This window comes from Lontra canadensis, unplaced genomic scaffold, assembly GCF_010015895.1.
Source record: "Lontra canadensis isolate GAN:19392208 unplaced genomic scaffold, GSC_riverotter_1.0 scaffold44, whole genome shotgun sequence".
In the NCBI taxonomy this organism is placed as follows: Eukaryota; Metazoa; Chordata; class Mammalia; order Carnivora; family Mustelidae; genus Lontra; species Lontra canadensis.
In genome coordinates, this window is record NW_022631038.1 from 13,099,234 (window position 1) to 13,115,184 (window position 15,951).

Consider the following 15,951-nt stretch of genomic DNA (forward strand, 5'->3'; position numbering starts at 1 on the left):
GTTGATACATTCCACCAGTCTTACTCAGATTTTCCAGTTTTACTTGTGCTCGTGTATATATATTCTTTAAAGATTTTATTTATTTGAGAGAGCATGTGCGCACAAGTGGGGGAACAGCAGGGAGAGGGAGAAGCAGACTCCCAACTGAGCAGGGAGCTGGACTCTATCCCAGGACCCTGGGATCATGACCTGTGCCGAAGGCAGATGCTTAACTGACTTAGCTGCCCAGGCACCCCTGTACTCATGTGTTGTGTGTGTGTTCAGATCTGTCACATGGGTCAGTTTCTTCTCCTGGTCGTGATACAGAATAGTTCTGTCCAGGGGCTCCTGGGTGGCTCAGTGGATTAAGCAACTGCTTTCAGCTCAGGTCACGGTCGTGGAGTCGCAGGATCGAGTTCTGCATTGGGCTCTCCACTCAGCGGGGAGTCTGCTTCTCCCTCTGACTCTCGCTTCCCTCTCATGCCCTCTCTCTCAATCTGTCTCTCAAATATTTAAGACAAAAGAAGAAGAAGAATAGTTCTATCCACAGGGATCCTTCCTGTGGCTGTTTTAGAACCATATTCACCACTCTCTCTCTTCCCCTGCCCTGCATTCCTGTTTCCTGACATACTAATATGCCCTCCATCTCTAGTTTTGTCATCCTGAGAAGGTTGTATAAATAGACTCATAGAATATGTAACCTTTTGGAATTGGTTCTTTTCACTTAGCAAAATTCTCTCAAGTCATTCATGTCCTGCGGATCAAGGTTGTTCCTTTTCGTTGCTGAGTAGTACTCCATGCTGTGGGTACATCAGAGTTTCACCGCTCTGTGCTTGAAGGACATCTGGAATGTTCATGTATAAAGTTTTGTGTGAGCACAAGTCTTCATTTCTCTGGGGTAAATACCCAAGAGTGTAGTTGCTGGTTGTATGGTAGCTGCTTGTTTACATGTGTAAACAACAAACCAGTTCCCAGAGTGGCTGTACCATTTTACATCCTACCAGCAATGTGTAAGTAATCGGTTCTCTGTATCCTTACCACCATTTGGTATTCTTGTCACTATTTTTTTTTTTTATTTTTGCCATGCTGATGTTTTGAGATGTCTCATAGCGGTATTAATTTGCCTTTCTCTAGTGACTAATGATTGTAAACGTCTTTTCATGTGCTAATTTGCCATCAGTATTACCTCTTTGATGGAAGGTCTCTTCTTGTCTTCAGCTGATTTCCTATTTGGATTCTTTTTAAACTGTTGAGTTTTGGGAGTTCTTCCTGTGTTCTAAATAGTACTTCCTTTCTAAAATATGTAGTTTGCAAATATTTCCCCCAATCTCTAGCTTTTCTTTTTCATCCTTTTAACAGAATTTTTTTCTAGACCAAAAGTTTTTTGATTTGATAAAGTCCAATTTATCATTTTTCTTCAATTTCTGGTTTTTTTTTGAAGTATGATTGACATATAACATTTCTTTCAAGTGTACAATATGATTCATTATTTGTATATATTTTGAGATAATCACTATAATAAGTCTGTTAATTAACGTCTCTTACCTTTCTTTGTTACAGAATGGCTTCCTTTTGATGAGAACTTTTAAGACTTACTCCCTTAGTAACTTTTAAATATGCAATTTGGTATTATTAACAGTAGTCACCATACTATATATTACAGCCTTATGACTTATTTATTTTATAATGAGAAGTTTGTATCCTTCAACTCCCTTCACCTATTTCACTTTTCTCCACAACTTAAAACGAGTCTGTTCTCTGTTTCTGTGACCTTGGGGTTTTATGTTTGTGAATTTTTTGTTTAGAATACACACGTAAGTGAGATCATATGGTATTTATCTTTCTCTGACTTATTTACTATAGTGCCCTCAAGTCTATTCTTGTTGTCACACTGCCAAGATTTCCCCCTTTTTATGGTTGAATAATATTCTATTGTATGTATATATATTCCATATTTACATTCTGTGAACACATAGGTTCTTTTCATAATGCTGCAGTGAACTTTGGTGTGCATATATCTTTTTGGGTTCATGTTTTCATTTTCTCTGGATAATACTCGGGTGAAATTGCTGAATCATATGGTAGTTCTATTTTTAATTTTTTGAGGAACGTCCATGGTGTTTTCTTTAGTGGCTGCACCAGTTACAGTCCCATCAATAGTGAACAAGCGTTCCCTTTTCTCCCCGTCTTCACCAGCACTTGCTATTTCTTGTTCTATTGATAATAGCCATTCTGACAGGTGTGTGTTGATAGCTCATTATAAATTGATTTGCATTTCCTGATGATTAGTCATGTTGAATGCTGTTTCATATACCTGTTGGGCATCTGTTACATCTTCGGAAAAATATCTGTTCAGATCTTCTACCCATTTTTTTTAAATTGGGTTGCTTGGTTCTTTTGCTGTTGAGTTATATGAGTTCTTTGTATATTTTGGATATTAACCCTTTAGCAGATACACGATTTGCAAATATTTTCTACCATTCAGTAGGTCACCTTTTCATTTTGTTGATGGTTTCTTTTGCTGTGCAGAAGCTTTTTGGTTTGATGTGGTCCCACCTATTTATTTTTGCTTTTATTGCCTTTGCTTTCATTTATCAAATCCAAAAAATCATCACCAAGACCAGAGTCCAAACTGACTTGCCTATATTTTCTCTAGGGAGTTTTATGGTTTTGGGTCTTAAGTTCAAATCTTTAATCCATTCTGAGTCAATTTTCATGGATGGTGTAAGACAGTAGTCCACGTTCATTCTTTTGCATATTGCTATCCAGTTTTCCCAACACCATATCTTTTTAAAGATTTACTTGTTTACTTTGGAGAGAGAGAGCACAAGCAGGAGGGGCAGAGGGAGAGAGAGAGAGAGTCCCAAGCAGACTCTCCGTGGAGCACAGGGCACATCTCAGGGTCCAATCCCATGACTCTGAGGTCACAACCCAAGCCAAAAGCAAGAGTCAGACACCCCGACCGACTGCACCAGCCAGTCATCATACCATTTATTGAAGAAACTGTCCTTTTCTTTTTGGATACCCTTGGCTCTTGTTTGGTAAATTAATTGACCACATATGTGTGTGGGTTTATTTCTGAGCTTTCTGTTCTGTTCCATTGATCTGTGTGTCTGTTTTTATGCCAATGCCATATTGTTCTTACTTACATATATATTGTGCTTTTTGGTATGTAGTCTAAGAACCCTTTGCCTAGCCCTCGATGCTAAAAATTTTCTGTTTTTTTCCTAAAGATTTTATAGTCCCACATTTTATATTTAAGTCCATAATCCTTTGTGAGTTAATTTTTTTCCCCCAAATTAAATGTGCTAGAAGTCCAGGTACAGCATAGCTCAGCTGGGTTCTAGCTCAGTTTTACCAGGTTCACATCAAGGTGTCTGCAGGGCTGCATTTTTGCTTATTTGTTTGTTTGTTTCTGAAGGCTCTAGGGACGGATGTGTCTGCTTCTAAACACAGTCAGGTTGTTGGCAGATTTCAGTTTCATGTGTTTGTCAAACTGAGATTCTTTTTCTTGGTTGTCAGCTGAGGATGATTCTCCCCTTAAAGAAGTCACCTGCATATACTCTGACCCATTGCCACTTTCTTCTTCCATCCTGTGTGGTTCATTGAATTTTCATCCTGCTTCTGTTCTTTCTGACTTTCCTTCCGCCTCTTACCTTCTACTTTCAACCAGAGAAAATTCTCTGCTTTTAAAAGCAACTTGATTTTTTAAGAAGTTTTTATTTAAATTCCAGTTAGTTAACATACAATGTAATATTAGTTTTGGGTGAGAAATATAGTGAGTTGATTTTTATACAGAGTAGTTTAGGTCAAGATTCTGTCTCTGGGCACCTGGGTGCCTGAGTCAGGTTAGGGTCTGAGTCTTGATTTCAGCTCAGGTCTTGATCTCAGGGTTGTGAGTTCAAGCCCCATGTCAGGCTCCATGCTGGGCGTGGAGCCTGCTTTTTTTTTTTTTTTTAAGATTATCTTCTGTGTCTGTCTTTTTTTTTTTTTTTTTTTTTTTTTTTTTTTTTTTTTTTTTTTTTTTCTTATAGATGTCTCATTGCTCCAGCACTGTTTCTTCTACCATTAACTTGCTTTTGCATATTGGTGTGGATCTATCTTAGGAGGTTTTTGGTTTTGGTTTTTTGGGAGTTTTTTGATACTACAAAAGCCCATGTTCATTATAGGCATCTTTATAGGTGTGAAAAAGTAGAAAAAGAAAAAGTTGAGTCTTATCAAAGATAGCCGCTGTTAAAATTGTCTTTCCATCATTTTCCTGTGTTATTTTTGTTTTTGCTGTTTCAAATAGTAGAACTCATGCTACATACAAAAATTGTGTTGTGCTTTTTTAAAAAATTCTATTATAAACATATTTTCTATATTACTGTGAATGTTTTAAAATACTGTTTTAATGATCCTATAATAACTTATTGTGTGGCATCTTTTGCTGCTTAAAATTCCAGTTTTCAGGTTTTGTTATGTTTTAAAAGACCCCTCTTGTTACTATCTTAGTTCAGTAAACCTTTTAGATAATTACTAGATTAAAAGATTGGGTATTTTCAGATTCTTGCTATTTCATTGCCCCATTGCTTCTGAAGGGGTTTTTTACCATTTATATTTTACTAATTGTTATGTACGTTATCTATAACAGCACAGGAGTTTTGAGAATTTCCCTGAATGCTTTTAACATGAATTTTCATATATTCAGTTATTCCTTACTAGCTTTAAGCTTAACTTTTGTTGAATGAAAATTGTGTGAGAATCTTAGTGATTGGTACTGGACGAAGTAGAAATCAGGGTGGCCTTAAGCGGCTGCCTTCAGCTCAGGTCATGATCCCAGGGTGCTGGTATCGAGCCCCACATCAGGCTTCCTGCTCCGTGGGAAGCCTGCTTCTTCCCCTCCCACTCCCCCTGCTTGTGTTCCCTCTGTCGCTGCCTCTCTCTCTCTCTCTCTCTGTCAAATAAATAAATAAAATCTTAAAGAAAAAAAGATTCCTGGGGAAAAAAAGTAGAAATCAGGTAGCATTTACCCATATAATAAATGTAGTTTACATTTTATAAATCATTAGAATTTATAACAACGTACAGTTGAGATTAGGGAAAACAGATTGGTTTGTTTTAAAGTTGCTTTTATTAAAAATAAAACTTTCAGTATGCTCATTTACTTCAAAGTTTTGTGATTTTGATGGTATGATTTTGCCTCCCTTCAAACAGAAAGCAATAGATCTTGCTGGCAAAGCAGCCCAGGAAGACAAAGCCGGGAACTATGAGGAAGCACTTCAACTCTACCAACATGCCGTTCAGTATTTTCTTCATGTAGTTAAATGTAAGGTCATAGTTTGCTTTTTATTTTAAAATGTTAAAGGCAAAGATTATTATATTTTATTTAAAAAAATTGAAATACAATGCCAGAAAATTATAAACTAACCATTTGCAAAAAATTGCCTGTAGCTTGTTAATAATTTTTAAATATTCATCAAACAAATGTGCACAGTTATCATAGTTATTGTTATTTTATATACCTAAACATGTTAAAATACCACAGTCAATGGAAATAGATTTTTTTATTGGTAATGTACTCCGATTATGTATGAACCTCACATTTTCTAAGTATCTCTGAACATGCTCTTAAGTACCTTTAAAAAAAGATATGTTGGGAGACATTTTATTCATATATTTTCTCAGTATGTATTGCATGTTTCCTATATGCCCGGTATCCTGGGCACTGGGATACAGCAATGAGAGGAAAATGGGTAAAAAAACACTGCTTTCGTTGATCTTGAACCTAATGCTGAGCATTTAAAAAGTGTCTTTTTTATAGTTATTTATTTATAAATAACAGTTTTAGCATTTGGATAATTTAGAATTTTCTTTTGAGCTTCTCCATTTCATTTTGAGGTTTTTGTGCCAAATAAAAGTGAAACTGAGACTGAATCATAACATAAGGTATGTGGATCTAGTCCCATGCACTGCACGGCCTGCAGAAGTCTGCTTTTGAAATCACTCTCACAGAGGTCTTTATGTAGTCAAATTACGTATCAGTGGTACATGTACTATATGGGATTTCTGTCTTTTTTTTTTTTTTGCTATAAAATAGTTTGTATAGACATTAATGGAAATGGTTAATATTACTTCTGTTTGTCTTATCATTCATTTTGTATGAGACAAGCAGCTTTCAGCTATCTGCACAAAATGTAATGGGAAGATTAAAACTCTCAGAATATTAAATAATTTCTTCTTATTATTTAGCATTAACTTAAAATATCCTAGTGTCTTGCTCAGATCTCTTTTCTGACTGAGATGCACTGTTGGCCCCGAGCTATGCTGGAGGAAGCAGAGAAGAGTTGACGAGCATTGGTTACGTTGAGCTCGAGATGCTCTTCCTCCCTCCCACAAACTACATTGTTCTTGTCTCAAAATTGTGTCTAAGTTTAAACCTGTCTGTTTAAATCTAGAATACTAATAGAAAAATCTCTCCTATTTCCCTCTAATAGATGAAGCGCAGGGTGATAAAGCCAAGCAGAGTATCAGGGCAAAGTGTACAGAGTATCTTGATAGAGCAGAAAAACTAAAGGAGTACCTGAAAAAGAAAGAGAAAAGTCCGCAGAAACCAGTGAAAGAGGGACAGCCGAGTCCAGCTGACGAGAAGGGGTATGTATTTTAGAGTGTTATATTTTATATCTAATTAAAAGAAAAAATTACATTTAATTTGTGAAATCAGTTTCTTTTGTTTAAACGAGGTGTTGACAAGCCATGACTCATAGGCCAAATCTGACCTGCTGCCTGCTTTTGTAAACAGTTTTATGGGAACATAGTCTCTGACGTCTGAAGAATGAGACTTCCAGGGCGGGGTTATCTGGCCTGGCTGGGTTTGAAGGCAGGAGGGTCTGGTTCACGTTAGAGATTGTGATACTCCTAGTTCCTGGGATGCATGGCACAAGTCACTTAGACAACCCTCTGTGGTCACAGGGAATGGAGTGTCTTTCGAAGGCAGTGTTCAGGACCTCGTGGCTTCTACCAGAGGCCATTTTGAAGGACATAGGAGTGGGAAGAACTACAGTTGACTACATGTGAGTTTGAAATGAATTACAAGCTCACGGTTTTATATTCTCTGTTCAAGACATGTCAGGGAACTAGGAAGTTCCTGTGACACCGAAGAATATTTTTATCTTCTGTACCTACAGCATTGACATAGCAAAAATCAGGCCCCAGCTGATCTTACGGATTGTTGAATTTCAACGTAGAGTCAACTTTAGGGTTTCTTATATGAAGTTGAGCCATTTAATGGAAGACTAGGTCTCCAAAATTAAAATGAAACTATTGGGAAAAGTTTCGTTAACCTCGAGTGCCTGGACCCCCTGACTCTTCCTGAGACTCCCTTGCCAGCAGAAATGTCCTCTTCTCTCTGTGAGTTGAGGCTTTCTGGTCTTGCTTGAAGACCCTATAGTTTCCACTTTTGACGTGGCTACCTAGCAGGGGGATACCAATTCTGTATTGAATAGCAGGACCCACCTTGGCTAAGCAAAAAGGAGCTTAGTAAAGAGTATTGACTTTATAGCTTCGGGATGGGGGCAGGGACTCAAGCGTGGCTCCACGTTGTTAGGAGAAATGCCCACTTCTGCCAGGGTTGTTCTAGTAGGGATCCCACTGATGCCAGCGCCCCTGTCAAGGCTTCTGATGCCAGGCAGGGGCCACGGGACCTCTGCCACAGCTCCCTCAGCAGGCCAGGGCTTTTGCCTGAAGGTAGGATCTCTTCGCATGCAGCTGCCACCTCAGTTGCTTGCCTCCACCTTCTTGGTTTGGTTTCATGGGGAGCCCTAGCGCAAGGAAGCCCAGAAAGGGCAACTTTTTAGAAGTACTTAGAAGTAATTGTAGAAGAAGGCATGGTAGAACAAGGTTGGAGTAGATGTCAAGTGAATCAGTGGGCAGTCTCTACCTAACCCGTCACCCTGCCATTCTGTGATGAATAAGCCAATCCCATTTTGGGGAAAAATCTTTCAAGCTTTTAAATCTCCCTTTATGTGTTATATGTAAAAAATGATGTAATGCCATATTTTTTGCTTTATCACCTTTTCATTGAAGGTTGTGTTATAAACTTGCTCAGTAAACTATTTCTACAGCATTAGTTTTAAGATTGCAATGTAGTCTGTCATATGCTACATTCCGTAACTGAACATACCTTATTTCTAATTTTTTCCCTTTTGAGAACAGTGGGGACATGATTATCCTTGTAGTCAAATCTTTGAACTCCTTTTAAATTAATTTTTCAGAATAAATTCTCAGATATGAAATATCTGGGTTGATAAACTCATCTTTTGGTCTCAGTTTATTTTCACTGATAGCTTCATCTGTTCTTTGGAACCCCCAGACTAAGGATTATAGACCTTCATGCCTTAAATCATTAAGATTCTAGGTTTTTCTGTCCTGGTTATGGCTTCTTGTTCTGATACGTAGTTTGCCCGGTTTGGTGTTTTCATGTTGTTCACAACTCTCCCGTGATTCATCCTAAGTCTTCCGTGGAATGCGGCGTGGGGGCATGCGTTTATGAATTTGTGCATACATAGGTATGTCATGGGAATTTGGAGCTGGTTCCTGACTTCATTCTGGTCTTTTTGCCCCTTTCCTGTTCATGATTCCATATTGATGGATAATATGCCTCCTTAATATACTCTTAAAAGTAATTTTTTAAAAAAGCGTAACCTTTGATGTGAATGTCTTACTTTGTCACTTAAGTCACAAATATTTCAGATTAATTTTTCCTTCATTTTTGCCTTATTTTGATAGCAATGAGTGATCATTTGAATATATTAAATTCTTTTTATTAGGAATGACAGTGATGGGGAAGGAGAATCTGATGATCCTGAAAAAAAGAAACTACAGAATCAACTTCAAGGTTGCTTTAGATTTCATTTTTAAATTTACTATCTTATTTTTTTTTAAAACCTCATAGTGAATTGTTATTTCAGTTGTTTTCTTCCCCCTGTATTCAAATGAGGTTCAAGAACTGGCTTTGGTTCCCAGTGGTCACATGCTGACTTCATTTGTCCATTTTCATAGGATTCGCTCTGTAGGGTCTCTGTTAGGTTGGTTTTCCCCATGTAGTAAAAATACTGTTCGGCTTTATATGTACCTTAAAAAACCTGTCAGTCAACTTCGTCTTTTTTCATTTTGTCTTATTTGCCCCCTTTTAGAGAAGGTAGCATTTACACTACTAGCACATTATAAAATCTGACAGTTTTAAAATTTTCCAAATTGTCAGAGGAACAGAATGAATTGGGGCTTACACTTGGTTTTTATTGCTGTTGCTGAAGCTGCACTGATGGCTTCCTTCATGTTCGCAGACTTTTCTCATCTGTATTTTACCCTGTTTCAGTGTTGCAATTTACATTTATCTCTTCCAGCTTTCTGTTTTTACCTCCCATGCCTCTAAAACCCTTTCATTCTGTGCTTGTAGGATAGTGGCATGATGAGAGACATGGATTTTGGTTCCATTCTGACCTGGAGTCCCTCTAGGGCCTGGTGCGGAAGAGCTGTCTGATGTTGGGTGGATTCCTGAGCCTCTCAGAATAGAAGACCCCAGCTCTAAAATGGGAATCACTGATACCTTCTTTTCTGGGCAGTTAGAAAATTATAACAGTATAAAAACTGCCAATGTTAGATCCGACAAATTTTAGGGCCTCAGTCAATGGTGGTAGCTGTATCTGCAACAGCACCTGTTTCATTGCTGGCTGTGTACTGAGATTTAATTGTTTTTTGATACGTTAGCTGATGACTTTTGGGGTTGAATTTTAAGTATTTTGTTAATTTGAATCTTGCCAAATAGAATGCATAACTGGGAAGGATTTCCATTATAGAAGCACAGCCTGGGTTAGTGAATGGTGACTATACCTAGCTTGGCCAGTCCTTTAATCTTGCTGTACTAACTCATCTCTTCATTTTTATTCTATTATTGGTTTTACCAGCTCCACTGGGATATATAGGAGAATACTATAAGGTTAATATCTTGAAAGCACTACAGTTAGTAAGGATAATTTAAAAACGGGAACTTCAAAGGTGAATAAAATCCAAAAGGAAAAGCTGAGTTTCTGCTGCCACACCGCCATGGCCTGGAGCAGTGTGGGTACACGCTTCATACTCAGTGAGTTTTGCTGGACGAGCCAGTGGTCTGTGCCAAGTGGCCTTATTTTGATTGTAAGGCAAAGGCGGTTTTTTCTGTCCTTTGGTTTTGTTTCCCTCTCTCCCCTGCAGAGTAAAAACTGGAGTGAGTCTTTAGTTTTGGAAAAGATACAAGCCAGCTTTTAATAGGGAATTTTTCTTTAAATCAGTAATGATGAGACCAGAGATACACAAAAATACAAAGGCTGAAAATATTTAAATGAGGAAGTTCATTTGGAATTTCAGGGTAGAGTATGAAAGGACTCCTAGCCTTTCATAGCTCAGAGTCCTTTTTTCCATCTTTTCATTTAATAGTTTGCTCATGGATTTCATGGTATAATATCCTTTTTTGGATCTTTCCTCTTTTTATCTGAAAGCATTTTAAATATTTTACTTCTGTTTTGAATTATGACTTTAAGTGTAATATTTGATTATTAAAGAATACATGATTTGAATTTTCTCTTAACTGTTTTGATGCTCAGTGACTTTATTGAGGTTTAATCAAAGACTGGTTAAATTTATTTAATTGGAAACAAATCATATAGCCTTTACTCCTAATAATCCCTCTCCCTTTTTTTAATTACTACTTTTTTTGAACGATTTATTTATTTGACAGAGATCACAAGTAGGCAGAGAGGCAGTCGGGTGTGGGGGGCGGGAAGCAGGTTCTCTGCTGAGCAGAGAACCCGATGTGGGGCTCAATCCCAGGACCCTGGGATCATGACCCAAGCTGAAGGCAGAGGCTTTAACCCACTGAGCCACCCAGGCGCCCCTAAGTACTACTTTTATTAATATTACTTATATCTAAATAAACTTTTGTCAGTAAACAGTCCAAAGTGACCTTTAAACTTTGAAAAGTATTAGTTAAATGTGAAGATAAGTTTTAGCATATTTGGAAGATTCATACTTAGATAAAACTTTAGTTGACCAGATGCTGCTTATAGAGAAAGTAAATTGACTTTTTTTTTAACCATCACAAAATCCTATTGGGTAATGTAAATATTTCCTCATGTAGGGTTACTAAACTGAATGGAACATAGAAAAGAAAAAGTATATAATTTATACTTAATGTGAACTTTTAGAATTCAGGAAGTATTTATGGTTTCATTGAATTTTTTTTTTAATACTTTATTTTGTTAAGTAATCTCTACACCCAATGTGGGGCTCAAAATTACAACCCTGAGATCAAGAGTCATGTGCTCCTCTGTCTGAGCCAGGCAGGCCCCCCGGGATTTCATTTAATTTTAATCTATAGCTAAAGATTTTCATAATTTAACTATGTTGTATAATATAATTACTCTTATAATAATAAATGATCTTTCCTAGCAAGAAGAAATACTCACAAAACTAATTTCATCAGTAATCAGTGAATTGTGTAAGTGGTGATGTTTTGGTATACTTAAAACAATTACACATCACCTTAGAACCAGCTTTTGGAAAAGCGTTTGTTAAGAGAGGATTCAAAACTTTTGTCAGTAAGCTATATTAGAAGAAACCTTTTTGGACTCACTGTGACAATTTCTGTGGCTTCTGAATATATTATATTGAAAAACTAAGTCATTTAGATAACCTTTTAAATGTACAAAACTTTCAAGCAGGTCTGTTTAGAGGCCCAAAAGAAAATTTGGCAAATCTCAGGGAAGTATTTCAGATCAGAGCACACTGTCCCTCTCTCCTCCATCATCCCCTCCCTCCCTTCTCCCTATGATTTATCTTTCCATCCATCTGTCTGTCTGTGTGTCTATCACCAGTTAAAGTTCTTAGGTATATTTTCCTTTTGGTGCTTAAGGAGAGCATTAGATCACTGGGTATTTTTGTTAAAAAAGAAGTAGTAGTAGATCAGCCCCCATTGAATAGTTACTTTCGATATTTCAGAATCAGTGCATTCACACATTATAACCACTTGATGTAATGTTTGGTGCTTTTCCAAACACTCTAATATTCATTAGGGCATTTGGTCCCTTCACTAACCTGTCTTAAGTACTTTGGGCAGACAGTATTCTTTCCATTTCACAGTGAGGAAGCAGAAATACAAGAGTTAAGTGACCTGCCCTAAGTTAGCCCATCACCCAGCCCAGCTTTCTGACAACTGCTCACTTGCCCCCAACGACTACTTCCTAATCACACGATTTCAAGAAGGTTTTTAATAGATAAAACTTTTCCAGACATTTTTGTACTATATTTCTTGAATGTCTTATTTTATGTTGTCTTCTACATGTGATGGAATAGTCTTCTTAATTTAAAGATGACATACTTGTCTTGTAGGTGCCATTGTTATAGAGCGACCAAATGTGAAATGGAGTGATGTTGCTGGTCTCGAAGGAGCCAAAGAGGCACTTAAAGAGGCTGTGATATTGCCTATTAAATTCCCTCATCTTTTTACAGGTGAGATGACTTAAATAGGTTTTTTGATGATTGTCTCAAAAATACATTGATGGCTGAGGTAGTAGAGCTTTGTGAATTTTTGTCTCATGTTAAGTTAGCACCTTAAATAAAGTAGTGATACACCTCTACACCAAGGTACTTATTTCATACACATATTTCAAAAAACCCAAATGTCAGCCAGGAGGGCAAAGGGTGACTCACCGAAATGCAGCAGAATACTTTGCTCCCATTCAAATAGAGGGTGCGTCTATATTAAGAAATTTAGATCTGTGTTATAATTGACATGAAAGATGTCCACATATATATATAAAGATGAAAACACAAGCTATAAATACGTGTAGTATGACTCTACATTTGTTAAGTAGATGTGTGCACTGAGAAGTAAATGTTGACAGATTAACATAAAAATCCTAGTGTTGTGCCTAAGAGAGAAGATGATGGGTGATTTTTACTTTCTCCTTGAACTTTCATCTGAAGTTTGTTTTTGGTCTCAGTTTGGTTTATTTATTTATTTATTTATTTATTTATTTATTTATTTAACAGACAGAGATCACAAGTAGGCAGAGAGGCAGGCAGAGAGAGAGGAGGAAACAGGCTCCCTGCTGAGCAGAGAGCCCGACGCGGGGCTCGATCCCAGGACCCCTGAGACAATGACCTGAGCTGAAGGCAGAGGCTTAACCCACTGAGCCACCCAGGCACCCCCAGGGTGTGCCTTTTAACTGAACGATTCTGTCCTTACTAGACTGTAAGCCCATGAAAGGCAGAGATCTTTTCGTGTTCATAGTTCTTGGTCTCTACATTGTGGTTTCAGTACATACTGGTTGAACGAATGAGTGAAGTAAATGAGCTTCCTTTTAGGAGGATTATATCTGTGTAAACACATATGACAAAGTATTCGCTAGAAAAAGCAAATCAGATACTTCTAAGATACACTTACCTTAGTTTGATTTATTTAAAATTTTTTTTTTATTCTGATAGCTGTAGAGCAAAAACCTCTTCACAGTACTTCAGTATGGACAATATCTCCGGTAACAGAAATTAACAGTCTTGAGATTCTCATGTTATTTTTCTAATGCAAATTTTAGGCAAGAGAACACCTTGGAGGGGAATTCTATTATTTGGGCCACCTGGAACAGGAAAGTCCTATTTAGCCAAAGCTGTAGCAACAGAAGCAAACAACTCAACATTTTTTTCAATATCTTCCTCTGACCTTGTCTCTAAGTGGCTAGGTGAAAGTGAAAAGTAAGTAAGTTGATTTTTTTTTCTTTAATTTCTCTTTGCCTGGTAATCATTATATCAGTTTGTAAAATAATAGGCTTCTTACATCATTCATAGATATTCAGAGAAGTGACATAGTATAAGTATTCATTTCTCTGTCAAATCAGTCTGTTTGAAATTCATTTCATAGGGAAAAGATAGCATATGCACAGTTACATATATTGTAGTTTAGTAAATCATAAACTGAATTATCCAACCGAAGCATTCTTATTTTCTGGACCAAAACATGGTTGGACTTCAGTTCATATAATTCTGTATATATATTCTGTTTCAGTTTTTTTTTTTCATTAAGTCGTGTCATTTACCATTTTTTTTAAGAAATTGAGAGCTCTTACTTATTTTTAGGCTAGTTAAGAACTTATTCCAACTTGCTAGAGAGAACAAACCTTCCATTATCTTCATTGATGAAATTGATTCCCTGTGCGGCTCAAGAAGTGAAAATGAAAGCGAAGCCGCCCGTAGAATTAAGACGGAGTTCCTAGTTCAAATGCAAGGTAGGGGTCCTGACTTCTTTTTAGTTTCTGTTTATTGTGTAACTGCTATTATCATAATAATGAAAAAAATTCAAGCCGAATTTCTCCGTTTTAGCAGACTGTTTTCATTGTGCCGTGTTTCATTCTGATTGTCCTGCACACTCACACAATGTGCACCCCCTTGTAATCATCTGTAGGATCTGGACTCAGGCATAAACAGAAGATTTGCATATTCACTTATAACCTATCAGGAACAGTATCAGCAAAAGGAATGTGTAGACTTAAAATGAAATCTTTTGAGAAGAATATGAATAGTATTTGTCCACAGTCTAGCAGATTTGATTCTTGGCAGTATTTGCCTCATATTTGAATAATGTGACATTTGATTAAATACAGTATTTTCAGAGACTCTCAGGATGAGGCACTTTAACATTAAACACCGCATTCTTTTTTTTTTTTTTTTTTTTTAATTTATTTATTTGACACAGAGAGAGGGAATACAAACAGGGGGAGTGGGAGAAGAAGAAGCAGGCTTCCCACTGAGAAGGGAACCCGATGCGGGGCTCCATCCCAGTACCCTGGGATCATGACCTGAGCCGAAGGCAGACGCTTAACGGCTGAGCTACCCAGGTGCCCCAAAACACCACATTCTTAACATATAGACGAGGTTAAAAAGAACATTAAAGTGACAAATTCCTTAAAATATTACATATTTTGATGCAGGCGTTGGTGTAGACAATGATGGAATTTTGGTTCTGGGAGCTACAAATATACCGTGGGTTCTGGATTCTGCCATTAGAAGAAGGTATGATGATACAGTGAAGATCTTATTTCTCACTGCAGGTGAAACAAGTCAGTAACAGTTCCCTTTTTATCCAGTGAAGAGGCATTCTGACAGGTTTTCAGAAATTTTTTTTTTTTCGTTCAGAATTTTTTTTGATGTACCTTAAATTAACCCTGTTGCCCCTCTGTGCTGGGGGAAGAGAGGCAGGCATTTGCTTGCTTGCTTGCTATATTGACGATAATAGATTTTCATATATGGAATGTTTCACATTGGAAAATATATTACCTAATGCTTACTGTTAATTCTAATAAGCTTAGTATAAGGCACTGATGCTTCAAAAATGTACAAATGTAGCTTGATATTTCAATGGAAAACTTTCATATAAAATTTTAGCGAAATGACAGTCATACAATTTAAAGCCAGGATGTATTTCAGTTAAAAAAAATTCTGTCTGATTCTTAAATTACATATTGAACTTGAGCTACAGGAAAGTTATATAGACTTGTTACTTTTCATGCACACCATTCCCTGTTTCATTCATTGAATTTTGCATCGTAAAAATTAGCACCAGTTCTTGGCACTTTTGTGCCACTCACTTGATAGTTTGCAGGGTTACTCCAGTATTAAGAAAGGAAATCTGCTGGTTATTTTTGAAAAATGGCCTAATTCTAAACCCATCTCTAAAATAATGGAAATTTAAAATTCTCATGGCCACACAGAGTTACATGAAGAATGAAATTTTCACATCTAAATTTTCCCTTGTTGCTTCCTCCCTTTCCAAATGCTGAAATTCTGAGAAGGCAAGCAAAGTTACTGTTAATAAAAGTGTTAATAAAAAAGTTTATTTATTTTATTCTGAATTACCTTCTATAATAAAATGGACATTTGTGTAGACATATGTTTATTAGATAAGAT

At 36.9% G+C, this 15,951-nt stretch overlaps 1 protein-coding gene across 1 annotated transcript in view; it reads left to right on the plus strand.

Moving 5' to 3' along the window:
- VPS4B (vacuolar protein sorting 4 homolog B) overlaps window positions 1-15,951 on the plus strand; it is a 28,455-nt gene that overhangs the window by 5,818 nt on the left and 6,686 nt on the right. The window contains exons 2-8 of the mRNA XM_032872272.1: window positions 5,176-5,287; window positions 6,456-6,612; window positions 8,787-8,854; window positions 12,382-12,501; window positions 13,587-13,743; window positions 14,125-14,273; window positions 14,976-15,057. Of these exons, the coding sequence (XP_032728163.1) occupies window positions 5,176-5,287; window positions 6,456-6,612; window positions 8,787-8,854; window positions 12,382-12,501; window positions 13,587-13,743; window positions 14,125-14,273; window positions 14,976-15,057 (845 nt within the window). The remainder of the gene's footprint in view (window positions 1-5,175; window positions 5,288-6,455; window positions 6,613-8,786; window positions 8,855-12,381; window positions 12,502-13,586; window positions 13,744-14,124; window positions 14,274-14,975; window positions 15,058-15,951) is intronic.